This window comes from Salvelinus namaycush, chromosome 6 (assembly GCF_016432855.1).
Source record: "Salvelinus namaycush isolate Seneca chromosome 6, SaNama_1.0, whole genome shotgun sequence".
Lineage (NCBI taxonomy): Eukaryota > Metazoa > Chordata > Actinopteri > Salmoniformes > Salmonidae > Salvelinus > Salvelinus namaycush.
Genome location: NC_052312.1, coordinates 9752001 through 9772860, shown reverse-complemented (window position 1 = coordinate 9772860; position 20860 = coordinate 9752001). Strand labels below are relative to the sequence as shown.

At 42.8% G+C, this 20860-nt stretch overlaps 1 protein-coding gene across 6 annotated transcripts in view; it reads left to right on the top strand.

Annotated features, from left to right (window-relative positions):
- Positions 1-20860, top strand: part of LOC120049605 (equilibrative nucleoside transporter 2-like) — a 72110-nt gene that overhangs the window by 6382 nt on the left and 44868 nt on the right. The window contains exons 1-5 of one of the 6 annotated variants that reach the window (XM_038995901.1): positions 2607-2949; positions 3054-3139; positions 13792-13900; positions 14041-14174; positions 14633-16518. The exons of 2 other annotated variants lie outside the window; for them this stretch is intronic. In XM_038995901.1, coding sequence (XP_038851829.1) covers positions 2922-2949; positions 3054-3139; positions 13792-13900; positions 14041-14174; positions 14633-15766 — 1491 coding nt within the window. In that variant the 5' untranslated portion in view covers positions 2607-2921 and the 3' untranslated portion in view covers positions 15767-16518. Of the gene's footprint in view, positions 1-2606; positions 2950-3053; positions 3140-13791; positions 13901-14040; positions 14175-14632; positions 16519-20860 lie in introns of those variants that run through there. 3 more of the 6 variants (XM_038995906.1, XM_038995902.1, XM_038995904.1) reach the window with 3 other exon arrangements.

Sequence of the window (20860 nt, the reverse complement as noted above, 5' to 3'; positions counted from 1 at the left end):
ACATTTGCACACTGCACAGTTGTCTAAAATCTGCCACTGCCAATTTACCTTGGACTTCAGAACCTGAACCCTCTTTCTTCAATGAGGCAAAAGTGCATGTCTAAAACGACGTATACTCGTTAACCTTTCGGTTTTTGCAACTTTTTCCAGAGTAGTATAAAAGAACAGGGTTTCAAGTTTACAATGGGATTTTAGAATCGAAGTTTGATTAATCTTAATTTGCTTACTTCTGACCGCAAGAGCTGTCTGCTCAAAATAGTTTTAGGAAGGCACCTGTGCGACCAGTTTCTATCCGGTAGATGGCAGTGTTCCTTTCTCTATGGTGGCAATGCTTTTATGTTGATTTCTTTCCTTGACAGGCATGCTAAGGAAAGAAGCTAGCAGCAGAATGCTCAAAGGAATTAGCACGTTCATACATTCACATACGTGTCATTGTATAAAAAGACAATTATGGCAAATTGTGACTATTTAAAAACTCAGCTAACATCTGTCTTGAACCCGCTTTTGAAAATTGTGGTCCTCGAACGACTGGGAATTGTAGAGGATGGCGCATTTTCAACTTCGGCTGGAGGTGTCCAAGATTAAACTTGAGAACGAACAATGGTGTAAAGTACTTAAATAAAAATACTTTAAAGTACTACTTAAGTCGTTTTTGTGATATCTGTACTTTACTATTTTTTACAAATTTTCTTCACTTACATCCCTAAAGAAAAGTGTACTTTTTACTCCATACATTTTCCCTGACACCTAAAAGTACTCATTACATTTCGAATGCTTAGCAGGACAGGAAAATGGTCCAATTCACGCACTTATCAAGAGAACATCCCTGGCCTACTGCCTCTGACCTGGCAGACCCCCAAAACACAAATGCTTGGTTTGTAAATTATGTCCGAGTGTTGGAGTGTCCCCCTGGCTATCGATAAATAAATAAAAAACAAAAATTGTGCCATCTGTTTTGCTTACTATAAGTAATTTGAAATGATTTATACTTTTACTTTTGATACTAAAGTATATTTTTGCAATTACATTTACTTTTGATACTTACGTATATTTAAATACTTTTAGACTTTTACTCAAGTAGTATTTTACTGGGTGACTTTCACTTGAGTTATTTTCTATTAAGGTATCTTAACTTTTACTCAAGTACGATAATTGGGTACTTTTTCCACCACTGACAACAAAGCACTGAAACTGTTGGATGAATCTAACAAAAATAAGTTACAAAGTTTAGAAGCAGAACTGTCGACAGCGGGGGATCGACAATGTTCCATTTGTCGTTGTCATGTTGGAATTCCAGCTCCTGGTAAAGCTAGCTAGCTATCTTTATAAGAAAGAAGAAAGGTAGCTAGCTCTCGAAAACCTTTCTTCTTATCGATAGGGTTTTCAGCGGTTAGCTCCACCCATGGTTGGCTGCGTGTGAACTACAATTATGATGCTGTGTTTCAACGTTTAGAAACATCAATCATCACTAGCGAAACGGTTTTCGAAACTTATGCTGTTATGGATCTGTGTACGGTTCGTTCAATCACTATTTGAACTTAAACAAATACGACGGATAATCATTTGAACAGTGCAAAAGAGAACCTCACCCCCACATTTTTTCCTCCCCTTCTGTCAAGACCAGTATATTTGTATGTAGAGAGTGCCAATCGAAAATTGAAACAGCATGGGAAAGAGAACACTGAAAAGGCTTATTTCTCAGTGGAAAGTTTTGCTGGAGAAACTGAGGAACAAGGGGAATTTCCAACACAACACCAACATCACAAATAAGGGATCCGGGTGACTCATAGTGAAATGGAAACCCAAACCGGGGTGGTGGGAATAGTTTCCAATAGAAAGGAATTTTCATTTGGCAGGATTTGCAGAGGAGCTTGGGAAGATGGCTTTTGTAGACCTGAGGCCAGAGATCAAAATCAAGAGCATCATTATGGTGAGAAGCGGTTCGGACAGAGCTGGGGTTGCCCAGCATTCAAATCCTGGAATCTGGAAGATGAGTTAGATAAGTCAAAATGGCAATGCAATGTGGGTGTAGAGTAATTGTTTTTATTTGAAATGCTACCTCAGTGATGATTCATGTCGCAACCATAGATGTGTGGTACTGTGATACCAACGTAGTGTTCGTAGAGGACTGTCAGATTTATTAAAATGTTCTCATCTTTCTGTTCATTTTCTATTGAATAATGTTATATGACTCATGAATTAAATACATTTTAACAGATTAAATAAGATTATTGACATGTTTTAAATGTGTTTTTTTTGCATTTCTCCTGGTATTCTAAATATACTGTAGTTGATTAATATTGAGATTACAGTGGGAAGGCACATTTTAAAATAGAAAGACAATTTATAGCCTATGAAGTTAATATAATATTGTTTGACCAGTGACAGCATAGTTGCTTGCTTAATAGTTGTGCAAGTACATTTTAAATACATTTTAAAATCTTAATCTCAAATTCAAATCATAAAATTCTAAATTCATTTTGGTACTTGCACCACACCATACAGCATGACCAACACGTCAATAGCTCCTCCCCAAATAGGAAGTCATGCACAAGCATTGTTTACAATTTGCCAGGCAAAGGTAGAAGACAACGTGAATACGTGTAGGTTTTGACGACAATTCATCACATTATTGTTTTCTAAAAAAAGTTTAAGATTTATTAGCAAATGACAATGGAGAATGCTGGCCACTTTCAAAGTCAGCTAACCTCTCATGAACGCGGTAGTGACGGCAGCGGTCGTCGAAATAGTCCGACTTGTAGAGGACAGTGCCGTGGTCCTTCGCCAACAGTTGTCCAAGAGTAAACTGGAGAACGAAGCATTAAAAGTCAAAAACGAATCGAATAAAAAGAAGCTGCACATTTTGGAAGGAGAGTCGAAGGTGGCAAAGCAGCGTTCTGTCGCTCGTCGTCAAGAAGCTGATGGCAGGAAATGTAACTCGTGTGGATGGTTGGAAACTAAGTTGATTGCATTGGCTTTGTTACACGATTTATTTTTTGGCAAATAATCAAACATGTATTTTATGGTTTCTTCTGTTTATGGTAATTGTATAGATGAATTTGTCCACACAAAAGAAGATGGAAAGGGAGAGAAGACAGGTGCAGGGCTGCAATCTCAGGAGCCGGCTGGCCAATCCCAGGTTTGTATATGGGCATTTCCATGTAAAAGGCCCATGAGTACTAATTATGTGTAGTTAATAGGAGCACATCAAATTTGGTGTCAAATGAAAGCTAAAAGGCTATATGTTTTTTTAAATTAAGACATATATAAATGTTTCAACCATTTTCCATCCAAAAAATTAGGAATAAGCAAAGACTGATTTCTGGGTCAAACATGGAAAATGGATCTTACTACTAAGATCCATTTTTCTAACTTCCGGCGCCGACAGAGATGGCCGCCTCACTTCGCGTTCCTAGGAAACTATGCAGTATTTTGTTTTTTCTTACATTGGTACCCCAGGTAATCTTAGGTTTCATTACATACATTCGGGAGGAACTACTGAATATAAGAGCAACGTCAACTCACTATCATTACGACCAGGAATATGACTCTCCCGAAGCGGATCCTGTGTTTTGCCTTCCACCCAGTACAATGGATCTGATCCCAGCCGGCGACCCTAAACAACGACGCCGTAAAAGGGGCAAACGAAGCGGTCTTCTGGTCAGGCTTCGGAGACGGGCACATCGCGCTCCACTCCCTAGCATACTACTCGCCAATGTCCAGTCTCTTGACAACAAGGTTGATGAAATCCGAGCAAGGGTTGCCTTCCAGAGAGACATCAGAGACTGTAACGTTCTTTGCTTCACGGAAACATGGCTCACTCAAGAGACGCAAACGGAGTCGGTGCAGCCAGCTGGTTTCTTCACGCATCGCGCCGACAGAAACAAACATCTTTCTGGTAAGAAGAGGGGCGGGGGGGTATGCCTTATGATCAACAAGACGTGGTGTGATCATAACAACATACAGGAACTCAAGTCATTCTGTTCACCTGACTTAGAATTCCTCACAATCAAATGTCGACCGCATTATCTACCAAGGGAATTCTCTTCGATTATAATCACAGCCGTATATATTCCCCCCCCCAAGCAGACACATCGATGGCCCTGAACGAACTTTATCTGACTCTATGTAAACTGGAAACCACACACCCTGAGGCTGCATTCATCGTAGCTGGGGGTTTTAACAAGGCTAATCTGAAAACAAAACTCCCTAAATTCTATCAGCATATCGATTGTGCTACCAGGGCTGGTAAAACCCTGGATCATTGTTATTCTAACTTCCGCAACGCATATAAGGCCCTCCCCCGCCCTCCTTTCGGAAAATCTGACCACGACTCCATTTTGTTGCTTCCAGCCTACAAACAGAAACTAAAACAAGAAGCTCCAGCGCTCAGGTCTGTTCAACGCTGGTCCGACCAATCTGATTCCACGCTTCAAGACTGCTTCGATCACGTGGATTGGGATATGTTCCGCATTGCGTCCAACAACAACATTGACGAATACGCTGATTCGGTGAGCGAGTTCATTAGAAAGTGCATCGGCGACGTAATACCCACAGCAACGATTAAAACATTCCCAAACCAGAAACCGTGGATTGATGGCAGCATTCGCGTGAAACTGAAAGCACGAACCACTGCTTTTAACCAGGGCAAGGTGACTGGAAACATGACCGAATACAAACAGTGTAGCTATTCCCTCCGCAAGGCAATCAAACAAGCTAAGTGCCAGTATAGAGACAAAGTAGAGTCGCAATTCAACAGCTCAGACACAAGAGGTATGTGGCAGGGTCTACAGTCAATCACGGATTACAAAAAGAAAACTAGCCCCGTCGCGGACCAGGATGTCTTGCTCCCAGACAGACTAAATAACTTTTTTGCTCGCTTTGAGGACAATACAGTGCCACTGACACGGCCCGCTACCAAAACCTGCGGGCTCTCCTTCACTGCAGCCGAGGTGAGTAAAACATTTAAACGTGTTAACCCTCGCACGGCTGCAGGCCCAGACGGCATTCCCAGCCGCGTCCTCAGAGCATGCGCAGACCAGCTGGCTGGTGTGTTTACGGACATATTCAATCAAAACCTTATCCCAGTCTGCTGTTCCCACATGCTTCAAGAGGGCCACCATTGTTCCTGTTCCCAAGAAAGCTAAGGTAACTGAGCTAAACGACTACCGCCCCGTAGCACTCACTTCCGTCATCATGAAGTGCTTTGAGAGACTAGTCAAGGACCATATCACCTCAACCCTACCTGACACCCTAGACCCACTCCAATTTGCTTACCGACCCAATAGGTCCACAGACGACGCAATCGCAACCACACTGCACACTGCCCTAACCCATCTGGACAAGAGGAATACCTATGTGAGAATGCTGTTCATCGATTACAGCTCAGCATTTAACACCATAGTACCATCCAAACTCGTCATCAAGCTCGAGACCCTGGGTCTCGACCCCGCCCTGTGCAACTGGGTACTGGACTTCCTGACGGGCCGCCCCCAGGTGGTGAGGGTAGGTAACAACATCTCCACCCCGCTGATCCTCAACACTGGGGCCCCACAAGGGTGCGTTTTGAGCCCTCTCCTGTACTCCCTGTTCACCCACGACTGCGTGGCCATGCACGCCTCCAACTCAATCATCAAGTTTGCCGCCGACACTACAGTGGTAGGCTTGATTACCAACAACGACGAGACGGCCTACAGGGAGGAGTTGAGGGCCCTCGGAGTGTGGTGTCAGGAAAATAACCTCACACTCAACTTCAACAAAACAAAGGAGATGATTGTGGACTTCAGGAAACAGCAGAGGGAGCACCCCCCTATCCACATCGACGGGACAGTAGTGGAGAGGGTAGTAAGTTTTAAGTTCCTCGGCGTACACATCACGGACAAACTGAATTGGTCCACCCACACAGACAGCGTTGTGAAGAAGGCGCAGCAGCGCCTCTTCAACCTCAGGAGGCTGAAGAAATTTGGCTTGTCACCAAAAGCACTCACAAACTTCTACAGATGCACAATCGAGAGCATCCTGTCGGGCTGTATCACCGCCTGGTACGGCAACTGCTCTGCCCACAACCGTAAGGCTCTCTAGAGGGTAGTGAGGTCTGCACAACGCATCACCGGGGGCAAACTACCTGCCCTCCAGGACACCTACACCACCCGATGTCACAGGAAGGCCATAAAGATCATCAAGGACAACAACCACCCGAGCCACTGCCTGTTCACCCCGCTATCATCCAGAAGGCGAGGTCAGTACAGGTGCATCAAAGCAGGGACCGAGAGACTGAAAAACAGCTTCTATCTCAAGGCCATCAGACTGTTAAACAGCCACCACTAACATTTAGTGGCCGCTGCCAACATACTGACTCAACTCCCGCCACTTTAATAATGGGAATTGATGGAAATGTATGTAAAAATGTATCACTAGCCACTTTAAACAATGCCACTTAATATAATGTTTACATACCCTATATTACTCATCTCATATGTATTTACTGTACTCTATACCATCTACTGCATCTTGCCTATGCTGTTCTGTACCATCACTCATTCATATATCTTTATGTACATATTCTTTATCCCTTTACACTTGTGTGTATAAGGTAGTAGTTGTGGAATTGTTAGGTTAGATTACTCGTTGGTTATTACTGCATTGTCGGAACTAGAAGCACAAGCATTTCGCTACACTAGCATTAACATCTGCTAACCATGTGTATGTGACAAATAAAATTTTATTTGATACTACTACTATTACTAGAGGTTGACCGATTATGATTTTTCAACGCAGATACCAACTATTGGAGGACCAAAAAAAGCCGATACCGATTAATCGGTCGATTTTTATATATATATATGTAATAATGACAATTACAACAATACTGAATGAACACTTATTTTAACTTAATATAATACATCAATAAAATCAATTTAGTCTCAAATAAATAATGAAACATGTTCAATTTGGTTTAAATAATGCAAAAACAAAGTGTTGGAGAAGAAAGTAAAAGTGCAATATGTGCCATGTAAAAAAGCTAACGTTTAAGTTCCTTGCTCAGAACATATGAAAGCTGGTGGTTCCTTTTAACATGAGTCTTCAATATTCACAGGTAAGAAGTTTTAGGTTGTAGTTATTATAGGACTATTTCTCTCTATACCATTTGTATTTCATATACCTTTGACTATTGGATGTTCTAATAGGTACTTTAGTATTGCCAGCCTAATCTCGGGAGTTGATAGGCTTGAAGCCATAAACAGCACAATGCTTGAAGCACAGCGAAGAGCTGCTGGCAAATGCAGGAAAGTGCTGTTTGAATGAATGCTTACGAGCCTGCTGCTGCCTACCACCGCTCAGTCAGACTGCTCTATCAAATCATAGACTTAATTATAATATAATAACACACAGAAATACGAGCCTTAGGTCATTAATATGGTCAAATCCGGAAACTATCATTTCGAAAACAAAACGTTTATTCTTTCAGGGAAATACGGAACCGTTCTGTATTTTATCTAACGGGTGGCATCCATAAGTCTAAATATTGCTGTTACATTGCACAACCTTCAATGTTATGTCATAATTAGTTACAATTCTGGCAAATTAATGACGGTCTTTGTTAGGAAGAAATGGTCTTCACACAGTTTGCCACGAGCCAGGCGGCCCAAACTGCTGCATATACCCTTACTCTGCTTGCACAGAACGCAAGAGAAGTGACACAATTTCCTTAGTTAAAAGAAATTCATGTTAGCAGGCAATATTAACTAAATATGCAGGTTTAAAAATATATACTTGTGTATTGATTTTAAGAAAGGCATTGATGTTTATGGTTAGGTACACATTGGTGCAACGACAGTGCTTTTTTCGCGAATGCGCTTGTTAAATCACCTGTTTGGCAAAGTAGGCTGTGATTCAATGATAAATTAACAGGTACCACATTGATTATATGCAACGCAGGACAAGCTAGATAAACTAGTAATATCATCAACCATGTGTAGGTAAGATTGATTGTTTTTTATACGATAAGTTTAATGCTAGCTAGCATCTTACCTTGGCTCCTTGCTGCACTCGCATAACAGGTAGTCAGCCTGCCACGCAGTCTCCTTGTGGGGTGCAATGTAATCGGCCATAATCGGTGTCCAAAAATCCCGATTACCGATTGTTATGAAAACTTGAAATCGGCCCTAATTAATCTGCCATTCCGATTCATCGGTCGACCTCTAACTACTACTACTACTAATAATAATAATACAAAGAGAATCGCAAAGATCCTGTAAAAACAAACAAAACCAATGTAGAGATCTGGCCGGTCTTGGGCAATCGTCTTCCACAGCTTCAGATGATAAGGTGCTGTTCAGCTGGGCAGTAGTTTAAGTGGAAAAAGTGGAGTGGGTGTTTTCTTAAACTACATCTAGCAGAAAAAGTCTAACAAGGTATTTGAAATGCATCAAAACACAATGTTACCACTACCAACTAATATCAACATTTAAATGTAGTTTTGCAGAAATCATTAGCCTGTAAGTTTAGGAAATATATTGTTATACTTTTACCAAAACACCACATATCTTCAAGTGGGAAGATTATGAAAGTTTACAGAAGTAACAATTAAAGGTAGAGCTACCAATTAGTTGTAGTTTACTGATCATTTGGTTTATGATTTATTAAGTGATTAAAACGTATCACTATGTTTCCAAATCGGTAACTGAATGACCAAAAAATTATTAGCAAAATGACTGCAACTGAATTGGCTACAATAGGAAATCATAGTAGACACAAACCACAGTTGTGTCTCCTGCTACTGTCCTACCTTCCGCTGACATACTGTTATGTTCAGCTCATAGTGTCTCCTGCTACTGTCCTCCCTTCCACTGACATACTGTTATGTTCAGCTCATAGTGTCTCCTGCTACTGTCCTCCCTTCCACTGGGATACTGTTATGTTCAGCTCATAGTGTCTCCTGCTACTGTCCTCTCTTCCACTGACTGTTATGTTCAGCTCATAGTGTCTCCTGCTACTGTCCTCCCTTCCACTGGGATACTGTTATGTTCAGCTCATAGTGTCTCCTGCTACTGTCCTCTCTTCCACTGACTGTTATGTTCAGCTCAGTGTCTCCTGTTACTGTCCTCCCTTCCACTGGGATACTGTTATGTTCAGCTCATAGTGTCTCCTGCTACTGTCCTCCCTTCCACTGGGATACTGTTATGTTCAGCTCATAGTGTCTCCTGCTACTGTCCTCCCTTCCACTGGGATACTGTTATGTTCAGCTCATAGTGTCTCCTGCTACTGTCCTCCATTCCACTGGGATACTGTTATGTTCAGCTCATAGTGTCTCCTGCTACTGTCCTCCCTTCCACTGGCCTACTGTTATGTTCAGCTCATAGTGTCTCCTGCTACTGTCCTCTCTTCCACTGACTGTTATGTTCAGCTCATAGTGTCTCCTGCTACTGTCCTCCCTTCCACTGGGATACTGTTATGTTCAGCTCATAGTGTCTCCTGCTACTGTCCTCCCTTCCACTGGGATACTGTTATGTTCAGCTCATAGTGTCTCCTGCTACTGTCCTCCCTTCCACTGGGATACTGTTATGTTCAGCTCATAGTGTCTCCTGTTACTGTCCTCCCTTCCACTGACTGTTATGTTCAGCTCATAGTGTCTCCTGCTACTGTCCTCCCTTCCACTGACATACTGTTATGTTCAGCTCATAGTGTCTCCTGTTACTGTCCTCCCGTCCACTGACATACTGTTATGTTCAGCTCATAGTGTCTCCTGTTACTGTCCTCCCGTCCACTGGGATACTGTTATGTTCAGCTCATAGTGTCTCCTGTTACTGTCCTCCCGTCCACTGACATACTGTTATGTTCAGCTCATAGTGTCTCCTGTTACTGTCCTCCCTTCCACTGGGATACTGTTATGTTCAGCTCATAGTGTCTCCTGCTACTGTCCTCCCTTCCACTGGGATACTGTTATGTTCAGCTCATAGGGTCTCCTGCTACTGTCCTCCCTTCCACTGGGATACTGTTATGTTCAGCTCATAGTGTCTCCTGCTACTGTCCTCCCTTCCACTGGCATACTGTTATGTTCAGCTCATAGTGTCTCCTGCTACTGTCCTCCCTTCCACTGACATACTGTTATGTTCAGCTCATAGTGTCTCCTGTTACTGTCCTCCCTTCCACTGACATACTGTTATGTTCAGCTCATAGTGTCTCCTGTTACTGTCCTCCCTTCCACTGGGATACTGTTATGTTCAGCTCATAGTGTCTCCTGTTACTGTCCTCCCTTCCACTGGGATACTGTTATGTTCAGCTCATAGTGTCTCCTGCTACTGTCCTCCCTTCCACTGACATACTGTTATGTTCAGCTCATAGTGTCTCCTGTTACTGTCCTCCCTTCCACTGACATACTGTTATGTTCAGCTCATAGTGTCTCCTGTTACTGTCCTCCCTTCCACTGGGATACTGTTATGTTCAGCTCATAGTGTCTCCTGCTACTGTCCTCCCTTCCACTGACATACTGTTATGTTCAGCTCATAGTGTCTCCTGCTACTGTCCTCCCTTCCACTGACATACTGTTATGTTCAGCTCATAGTGTCTCCTGTTACTGTCCTCCCGTCCACTGACATACTGTTATGTTCAGCTCATAGTGTCTCCTGTTACTGTCCTCCCGTCCACTGGGATACTGTTATGTTCAGCTCATAGTGTCTCCTGTTACTGTCCTCCCGTCCACTGACATACTGTTATGTTCAGCTCATAGTGTCTCCTGTTACTGTCCTCCCTTCCACTGGGATACTGTTATGTTCAGCTCATAGTGTCTCCTGCTACTGTCCTCCCTTCCACTGGGATACTGTTATGTTCAGCTCATAGGGTCTCCTGCTACTGTCCTCCCTTCCACTGGGATACTGTTATGTTCAGCTCATAGTGTCTCCTGCTACTGTCCTCCCTTCCACTGGCATACTGTTATGTTCAGCTCATAGTGTCTCCTGCTACTGTCCTCCCTTCCACTGACATACTGTTATGTTCAGCTCATAGTGTCTCCTGTTACTGTCCTCCCTTCCACTGACATACTGTTATGTTCAGCTCATAGTGTCTCCTGTTACTGTCCTCCCTTCCACTGGGATACTGTTATGTTCAGCTCATAGTGTCTCCTGCTACTGTCCTCCCTTCCACTGACATACTGTTATGTTCAGCTCATAGTGTCTCCTGTTACTGTCCTCCCTTCCACTGGGATACTGTTATGTTCAGCTCATAGTGTCTCCTGTTACTGTCCTCCCTTCCACTGGGATACTGTTATGTTCAGCTCATAGTGTCTCCTGTTACTGTCCTCCCTTCCACTGACATACTGTTATGTTCAGCTCATAGTGTCTCCTGTTACTGTCCTCCCTTCCACTGACATACTGTTATGTTCAGCTCATAGTGTCTCCTGTTACTGTCCTCCCTTCCACTGGGATACTGTTATGTTCAGCTCATAGTGTCTCCTGCTACTGTCCTCCCTTCCACTGACATACTGTTATGTTCAGCTCATAGTGTCTCCTGTTACTGTCCTACCTTCCACTGACATACTGTTATGTTCAGCTCATAGTGTCTCCTGTTACTGTCCTACCTTCCACTGACATACTGTTATGTTCAGCTCATAGTGTCTCCTGTTACTGTCCTCCCTTCCACTGGGATACTGTTATGTTCAGCTCATAGTGTCTCCTGCTACTGTCCTCCCTTCCACTGGGATACTGTTATGTTCAGCTCATAGTGTCTCCTGTTACTGTCCTACCTTCCACTGACATACTGTTATGTTCAGCTCATAGTGTCTCCTGCTACTGTCCTCCCTTCCACTGACATACTGTTATGTTCAGCTCATAGTGTCTCCTGTTACTGTCCTCCCTTCCACTGGGATACTGTTATGTTCAGCTCATAGTGTCTCCTGCTACTGTCCTCCCTTCCACTGGGATACTGTTATGTTCAGCTCATAGTGTCTCCTGCTACTGTCCTCCCTTCCACTGGGATACTGTTATGTTCAGCTCATAGTGTCTCCTGCTACTGTCCTCCCTTCCACTGGGATACTGTTATGTTCAGCTCATAGTGTCTCCTGTTACTGTCCTCTCTTCCACTGACATACTGTTATGTTCAGCTCATAGTGTCTCCTGTTACTGTCCTCTCTTCCACTGACATACTGTTATGTTCAGCTCATAGTGTCTCCTGCTACTGTCCTCCCGTCCACTGACATACTGTTATGTTCAGCTCATAGTGTCTCCTGCTACTGTCCTACCTTCCACTGGGATACTGTTATGTTCAGCTCATAGTGTCTCCTGTTACTGTCCTCTCTTCCACTGACATACTGTTATGTTCAGCTCATAGTGTCTCCTGCTACTGTCCTCCCTTCCTCTGGTATAACTTATGTTCAGCTCATAGTGTCTCCTGCTACTGTCCTCCCTTCCACTGGTATAACTGTTATGTTCAGCTCATAACTTTATTTATTTTCCTTTCCAGTGGGGGTCAAAGCAAGAGTGTGAAAACAGTCTGGACAACCCCCTCACTCTCCCTGTCTCTCTTCTGTCTCTCTCCAATTGGCTCTTACTGACGCCTACCCATGAGTCCCCTCTCTTTCCATTTACTATAACCAGCCACCTCACCCACTGAGCACCAGGTTTCCATGGACGTTGAAATGTAGTTGAAATTTGGTCAATCCACATCTGAACCAATCATAGACATCTGTTTCACAAGTTTGGACAACAGTAGGGAAAAGTAGAGTATAGGTCAGTACAGTTGGAGAGCTCCTGTAAAATATTGTACATATTTAGTTGATTTAAGTGTTATTTTTTAAATTGTATTATGTTTTTGTGTGTTTGATAACTGAATTGAATTTCTAGTGAATATGTCTAGTTGCCTTGACCAGTGGAATGGCAGGTTGATTTGTTTGCTTAGCTACCTGACTACTGTTTGCATTACAAAGATGCATTCAGCACCGCTTCTAGTTTCACCCAGCCAAAGTGAGAGGACTGCAGTGTGGAGATGGCAGAGGGCTCCCTTGTAGTGAGGGTGGCTTTATACACTGGACGGACGTGTGGTGAGCTTTTAGCGCCGTATCGGACGCAGAAGAAGCGTCACCCAAGTGGATGTTACATATCACTAGTGGAGGAGTCGTCCTGTGGCTACCGAGGGCTGGGGACTGAGAACAACGTCAGGACCGGCTAGCCAACTCCATCATCTAACCTGTCCCTCCCTAGTACCATCTAACTCGGCTGCCAGACGAATAGAAGCCTTCACCAAGAGCAGGCACCATCTGAAGCTGTCAAGAATTCACTCTCATATTTTTTCTTAATTTTTCTTACTGCAGTTTTGTGTTCTGTTACCGATTTGTACTGTGATGTCCAAACTTGTGAAACATAGACGTCCATGATTGGTACAGATTTGGTCAAGCCCGGACCAACCAAATGTGGTAGCCAGTATTTAGAATAATACTCAAAAGGATATTATATTTTTGTACCATGAAGAGAATGACATTCTTAATTATGCATTTCTGTGTAGTACTAATCATAGACCCATGATGTCATTCTGTCACCATAATTGTGTTATAGGGTGTTAATCCACTTAATTTACTGTAGTTCAATAACTAAAATAGATTTTTTTTCAAAGTGAAGGTGTCATGTCATTGCTGACATCCCATTCTTTCTGCAGACATCATTCTGTCTTAATTCAAAGTAGATATTTAAGAGTTCTTGGAAAATTTTGTAACATAAAAAAAAAGAGATTTTACTCATTCTGTTACCAAACTTTACATCTGCACTGCTCTTCGTGTCAATTCGTTTTTTGTAAAATTTTCAGTGGAAATTGTTAAAAGTTGTTACCATGGAGAAGGATGGAATGAAAGTACTTCGCATCAAGAAGGAAATAAATGATGACACAGAACATGACACACCATCTCCAGTGACAGGTGAGTGTGACAGTTTGACGTATAACAGTTCTATGTTTGAGAATAGTACATAACCTTTTGCCCAGACTGTACATATGAACCTTTTTGTAGTGAACTTCAAACGTTGTATTTACTGTAATGGCACCTGTGTCTGTTTTCAGATGAGCAGCTGTGTCCCAAAGTGGACATGTTGTTTGATAAGGAGTGGAGCCAAAGCCTGTGGCGAGACGACAGAATAGACAGTAAAGACAGAACAGAGGAAGAAACTCCAGGATCATCAATGACCCAGCATCAGGTCAGTCCACTTTCCATCAGAGTTTAAAAATAAATCTTAGTTAAGGCCTATGTGATACAAACACACATGCTGTTGAGATGGTTGGTTGTGAGATATACAGATCTATTGAGCCATGTTTTGGTCATAAAAAAAACAACTAATCAGAGACATGACAAAAGATGGGAAAGGGAAGTAAAATACAACAGTCAAATAATCAAACCCAAACAATGGAAATGTTCTTCAAGAAGTGAACCCGTCCCAGTCATCTTAGTGTCTCCAAAGGTCCAGCAGCATCTGGAAATGAACAACAAACTCAACCCTCTAAGAAGACAGCTAGGACCGATACATAAAAAAAACCTCATGAAGCTTTTGGAATGTACAGAAGTGGCGTGTTGTATCGACATAAGCCTCTGATTACCAGGCAGGCTACCAAGTCCCTCTACGTGTTTACTTACATAGAGTTGGTCGTCTTCTTACAGAACGGAGGTCTACTACAGTGCAGTAAGCTGAATCCCTCCACTCCCATCCTCAAAGTCTTCTGTGATCCTGAACGAGACACGTATCCCGACTACCGACTGAAGAGGGAATCTCTGAATTATCTGTTCTCCTTGGCCCTGACTGGTCAAGACAGACAGACGGCAACATTCAAGATCCTCGTCTTTATTTACTGGTTGGCCCACGGGACCTCCTATAAAACTGTCTCGGAGACTTTCGGAATCCCTCTGTCCAATGCTACCAGCATCGTCCGCGACGTTGCAGACAAACTGGTCAAGCTCTCTCTGAAGATTGTGAACAAGCCCTCTTCAGGCGAGCTGGCTGTCACGGTGCAAGGGTTCGGCAGACTGGCCCGTCACCCGGTGTTTGAGAAGGCTGTGGGGGCCATAGGTGGGTGCCACGTCAGGGTCAAGATCCCCGGTGTACCGCAACCCCAACAGCGTCCAGGTGACCAGCCCCTCCCTGAGAAGGCCCTCCCCACCATCAACTTCCAAGGGGTCTGCGACCACACGGGCAGCTTCATCGACGTCTTCGCGGGGCTGCCTGGGTCTATGACCGACGTGAGGATCCTGAGGCACAGTCCCCTTTACAAATGTGCCCTCTACCCTCCACCCGGATGCTTCCTCCTAGGCAACGGCGGGTACCCTTGCCTACAGACGCCTGTGTGCCTCATCACACCCTATTCAAAGTCTGACCAGAACCCGGTGCACGTCCAGTTCAACCAGCACCACGCCATGGCTCTCTCCTCCATCGAGAGGACCTTCAGCATCATGAAGAAGCGCTGGCACATGATCTTCCTGCAGCCTCTTGAACTCCACCCGAGCTTCATCCCCAAAGTGCTAGCGGTGTGCACCGTGCTACATAACATCTGCCTTAGGTCGGGAGACTTGCTGGAGCCAGTGAAGATTGAGGATGGAAGCAAGGTGACAGAGGCTCTGAAGGAGTGGCTAACGTCCAATGAGACCAGCGGAGAGGTGTTGAGGGACAGTTTGGCTAAACAGATCTCTACAATGAAATGCATGGCCACTGTGAAAGATGAGCGAGGTACATCTGCACCAGAAAACATGACGGCAGTGCAAAAAGAACACGCTTACAACATAGTGGTGATGGAACATTGATTTGGTGATCACAATTGATGGGTCGAATAAGTCACCATCAGTCACCGATTACACCACTGGCTAGCTGTGATACTTCATGAGCCCATAAGTGGTGGTGGAACTGTTACTACTGACATTTTTCACTTTTTCACTAAAACAATTAAGCATAGTCACCTCATATGCCAGTGTTTCTATACCAAAAATCATCCACTTTATTTCAAATATTATTTCCTTTATACCGTACACAGTATAGTGAAACACGATTTGGATTATGTTTTTGTGAGTGGTGTAAATGAGTGGGGCAGGTATTTGAACTTATTGCTCTCTTTTTGATCAATTCAGTGATTATTACAAGTGTTTTCTACGCAATGAGTTATACTGTATACTCTAGATGACTGATAGGGGGCGCTACCACCTTGCCTCCATCTTGGCACTCCCTTATTTAGCATCAAAATTAAGTGAAAAAATATATGAACATTTTCCTTAAAGTACATTTATTTTTTTAGATTACTAATGTTACCGTCCCCACTACAACAACAAAAATACTTAAATACATGTAATTTTGTCCTTGAAACATTTAGTTAAACTACTGTAGAATTCCTTTCATTCCTATGGAGGACTGCTCCTACTAGGGGTGTCATATGGCCGACCGGTGGCTTCAAAGCCTCTCAATGGCCAATACATTGCATTAGTAGTCCTTGGTTTATATACATTGTTTCTACTTGTTACATTTTCTTTTTCTGTTGAGTTGAAAATAAAGCAATATATCTACCTCCAAATCCTTTGTAATGCGAATGGATAAATTTTTTCTTGTGCCTTAGCCTTTCTGCCCTATAATACTATAGTTTATTCAAATGTGTGTGTGAGAAGTTTTTCCTGAATTTTCAATGCAGTAGTTTCGGCTTAGAAAAACTGAAAGGTTATGTTACTTCCCAAAGGTACCGCCAGGAGGCACTGAATGAATTAGCGTTATTACTGTATGGATACTCAAAGCAGGGGGGGTTTAAATCTGTCTTCAGGGACCCGCAGCTGTTTCATGTATTTGAACTATTCCATAGCTAGCTCACCTGATTCAACTTGTCACCTAAGCATCAAGCCCTTGAATAGGTGAGTTGGGTCAAGGCTACAACAAAATTGTGAAACATCTGGGTGGGCTCCCCAAGGAGAGGTTTGAAAACCCCTACCCTATAGTCAGCAGGCTGTGGTATGCAATCAAGTCTTTGATTAAAGCATTCTTCATTGTGTCACCTAAAGGGACATTTTTACCTTAGAGAAAAATACGACATGAAAGGTTCATGGTGCCAGGCTAATTTCAACCACCAATGCACTCCGTGATAAAACAGACCAAAGCACTCTTGCATCCTCAAGGCATATATTATTTTGGCAACTGATTTCATTGTTTCATTGATTCTCATTTATTATTTGGACTTTTCACAGAGAAGGAAAAGGAGAGTTGTAAATTATGCGGATGATTGGATTAAAGAGGATGAGGACATCCTAGAGCAAACCCATGGAAGTGCAAGTGTTTGGCGAGTAACCATATTTAGTTTTGTGAAGTGCATATGTTCAGTGCTCACTTAATAGCACTCAATGAATAGTCAAAACCAAATGATTCAATTATTTTACAAACAACAAATCATTCTTCTCCATGTTTTTTGCAGATTGATACTTCAGTCAATCCACTCAGTGATTTGTCAGATTTGAACAGAGACGCTTTCCACATTTTGCAGCCAAGAGAATTACATGGCTAGGATAACAGAGTTGGAGAGGCAGATTAGGGTCTGTTAAGGACAAACAACAGAATTGTTGGGGAATACCAATGCCAACAGTGGTGGAAAAAGTACCCAATTGTCATACTTGAGTAAAAGTAAAGATACACTTTTACTTAAGTAATTTTCTATTAAGTTAAGTCACCCAATAAAATACAACTTGAGTAAAAGTCTAAAAGTATTAGGTTTTAAATATACTTAAGTATCAAAATTAAAAGTACAAGTATAAATCATTTCACATTCTTTTTATTAAGCAAACCACAATATTTTTTTTTATTTTAAATTTAAGGATAGCCAGGGGCACACGCCAACACTGACATAATTTACAAATTAAGCATTTGTGTTTAGTGAGTCCGCCAGATCATAGGCAGTAGGGATGACCAGGGATGTTCCCTTGATAAATGTGTGAATTTGACAATTTCTCTGTCCTGCTAAGCATTCGAAATGTAACGTCCATTATTTTCTTTAGGAATGTCTCAATTTACATCAACATAGCTCAGGCAGTAGGAAACTCTCATCCATTTATATGCAGATGATAGTCTTATACTCAGCTGGCCCCTCCCCGGATTATTAAACACTCTACAACAAGCTTCCCTAGTGTCCAACAAGCTTTCTCTGCCCTTAACCTTGTTCTGAACACCTCCAAAACAAAGGTCATGTGGTTTGGTAAGAAGAATGCCCCTCTCCCCACAGGTGTTATTACTACCTCCGAGGGTTTGGAGCTTGAAGTAGTCACCTCATACAAGTACTTGGGAGTATGGCTAGACGGTACACTGTCCTTCTCTCAGCACATATCAAGGCTGCAGGCTAAAGTTGAATCTAGACTTGGTTTCCTCTATCGTAATTGCTCCTCTTTCACCCCAGCTGCCAAACTAACCCTGATTCAGATGACCATCCTACCCGTGCTAGATTGCGGAGACATAAGTTATAGATCGGTAGGTAAGGGTGCTCTCGGGCGGCTAGATGTTCTTTACCATTCGGCCATCAGATTTGCCACCAATGCTCCTTATAGGACACATCACATCACTGCACTCTATACTCCTCTGTAAACTGATCATCTCTGTATACCTGTCGCAAGACCCACTGGTTGATGCTTATTTATAAAACTCTTAGACCTCACTCCCCCCTATCTGAGATATCTACTGCAGCCCTCATCCTCCACATACAACACACGTTCTGCCAGTCACATTCTCTTAAAGGTTCCCAAAGCACACACATCCCTGGGTTGCTCCTCTTTTCAGTTCGCTGCAGCTAGCGACTGGAACGAGCTGCAACAAACACTCAAACTGGACAGTTTTATCTCAATCTCTTCATTCAAAGACTGCTTTGTGTGATGTATTGTTGTCTCGACCTTCTTGCCCTTTGCTGTTGTCTGTGCCCAATAATGTTTGTACCATGTTTTGTGCTGCTACCATGTTGTTGTTATGTTGTGTTGCTGCCTTGCTATGTTGTTGTCTTAGGTCTCTCTTTATGTAGTGTTGTCTCTTGTTGTGATGTGTGTTTTGTCCTATATTTATACTCTATTCATTTTTATTCTCAGGCCCCCGTCCCCGCAGGTGGCCTTTTGCCTTTTGGTAGGATGTCATTGTAAATAAGAATTTGTTCTTAACTGACTTGCCAAGTTAAATAAAGGTGAAAAAAAAAGATAAAAAAAGTGAAAGTTGTACAAAAATATAAATGAAGTACAGATACCCAAAAAAACTATGTAAGTAGTACTTTAATGTATTTTTCTTAAGTACTTCACACCACTAAATGCCAATAAGAAACAGAATAATACAACTAATCTGGATGGACAATGAGCAAGAGTACAAGCAAGTCAGGACGGTTAACGGTGAAGGTACAAGACACTGTTGACAAAAAGGAGAACCGTTGAGGAAGTCCGAGTAATGGCAGAGGAAATGTTTTTCCCAAATGGACTTTCAATTAAAAAAAGACGACTGAAGGACTATCATAGAGAAATCAGATGGGTATTCTCAAGTAAACAATTCAAGCACTGTGGAAGAACGTTATGAGGAAACCAAAGTCTGAGGTCTTTGACTCTATCTTTGATAGGCACACATTAGAGATTTTACCTTTGTAGAACTTCAGTTTGGTGGTAGTTAGCCTTATTTATTAAGTGCGTAGTTCTTGTGTACACAATTACCATGTCTTTGATTCATTAGATTATATTCGGCTATATAAAATATGTGAGTGGAACTCTTCAGTCTACTGTGCTATATGTAGGCTAATCAAACTGCAGCCTACTTGTTTTGTTTTTTATTGATCTCGAGTAAAGTTTATCTGCTGCTGTTTTGGATATGTCATACATTTTCATATTCCCGTATTGTGTGTTTTGGCTATGTATGGGGAGATTGAAAGCACAACTGTTCATTCAATGCACTCCTCACATTCTAAACTCAGCAAAAAAAGAAACGTCCCTTTTTCAGGACCCTGTCTTTCAAAGATAATTCGTAAAAATCCAAATAACTTCACAGATCTTCATTGTAAAGGGTTTAAACACTGTTTCCCATGCGTGTTCAATGAACCATAAACAATGAATGAACATGCACCTGTGGAACGGTCATAAACAATGAATGAACATGCACCTGTGGAACGGTCGTTAATACACTAACAGCTTACAGACGGTAGGCAATTAAGGTTACAGTTATGAAAACTTAGGACACTAAAGAGGCCTTTCTACTGATTCTGAAAAACACCAATAGAAAGATGCCCAGGGTCCCTGCTCATCTGCGTGAACGTGCCTTAGGCATGCTGCAAGGAGGCATGAGGACTGCAGATGTGGCCAGGGCAATAAATTGCAATGTCCGTACTGTGAGACGCCTAAGACATCGCTACAGGGAGACAGGACAGACAGCTGATCGTCCTCGCAGTGGCAGACCACGTGTAACAACACCTGCACAGGATCGGTACATCCGAACATTACACCTACGGGACAGGTACAGGATGGCAACAACAACTGCCCGAGTTACACCAGGAACGCACAATCCCTCCATCGGTGCTCAGACTGTCCGCAATAGCCTGAGAGAGGCTGGACTGAGGGCTTGTAGGCCTGTTGTAAGGCAGGTCCTCACCAGACATCACCGGCAACAATGTCGCCTATGGGCACAAACCCACCATCACTGAACCAGACAGGACTGGCAAAAAGTGCTCTTCACTGACGAGCCGCGGTCTTGTCTCACCAGGGGTGATGGTCGGATTCGCGTTTATCGTCGAAGGAATGAGCGGTACACCGAGGCCTGTACTCTGGAGCGGGATCGATTTAGAGGTGGAGAGTCCGTTATGGTCTGGGGCGGTGTGTCACAGCATCATCGGACTAAGCTTGTTGTCAGTGCAGGCAATCTCAAAG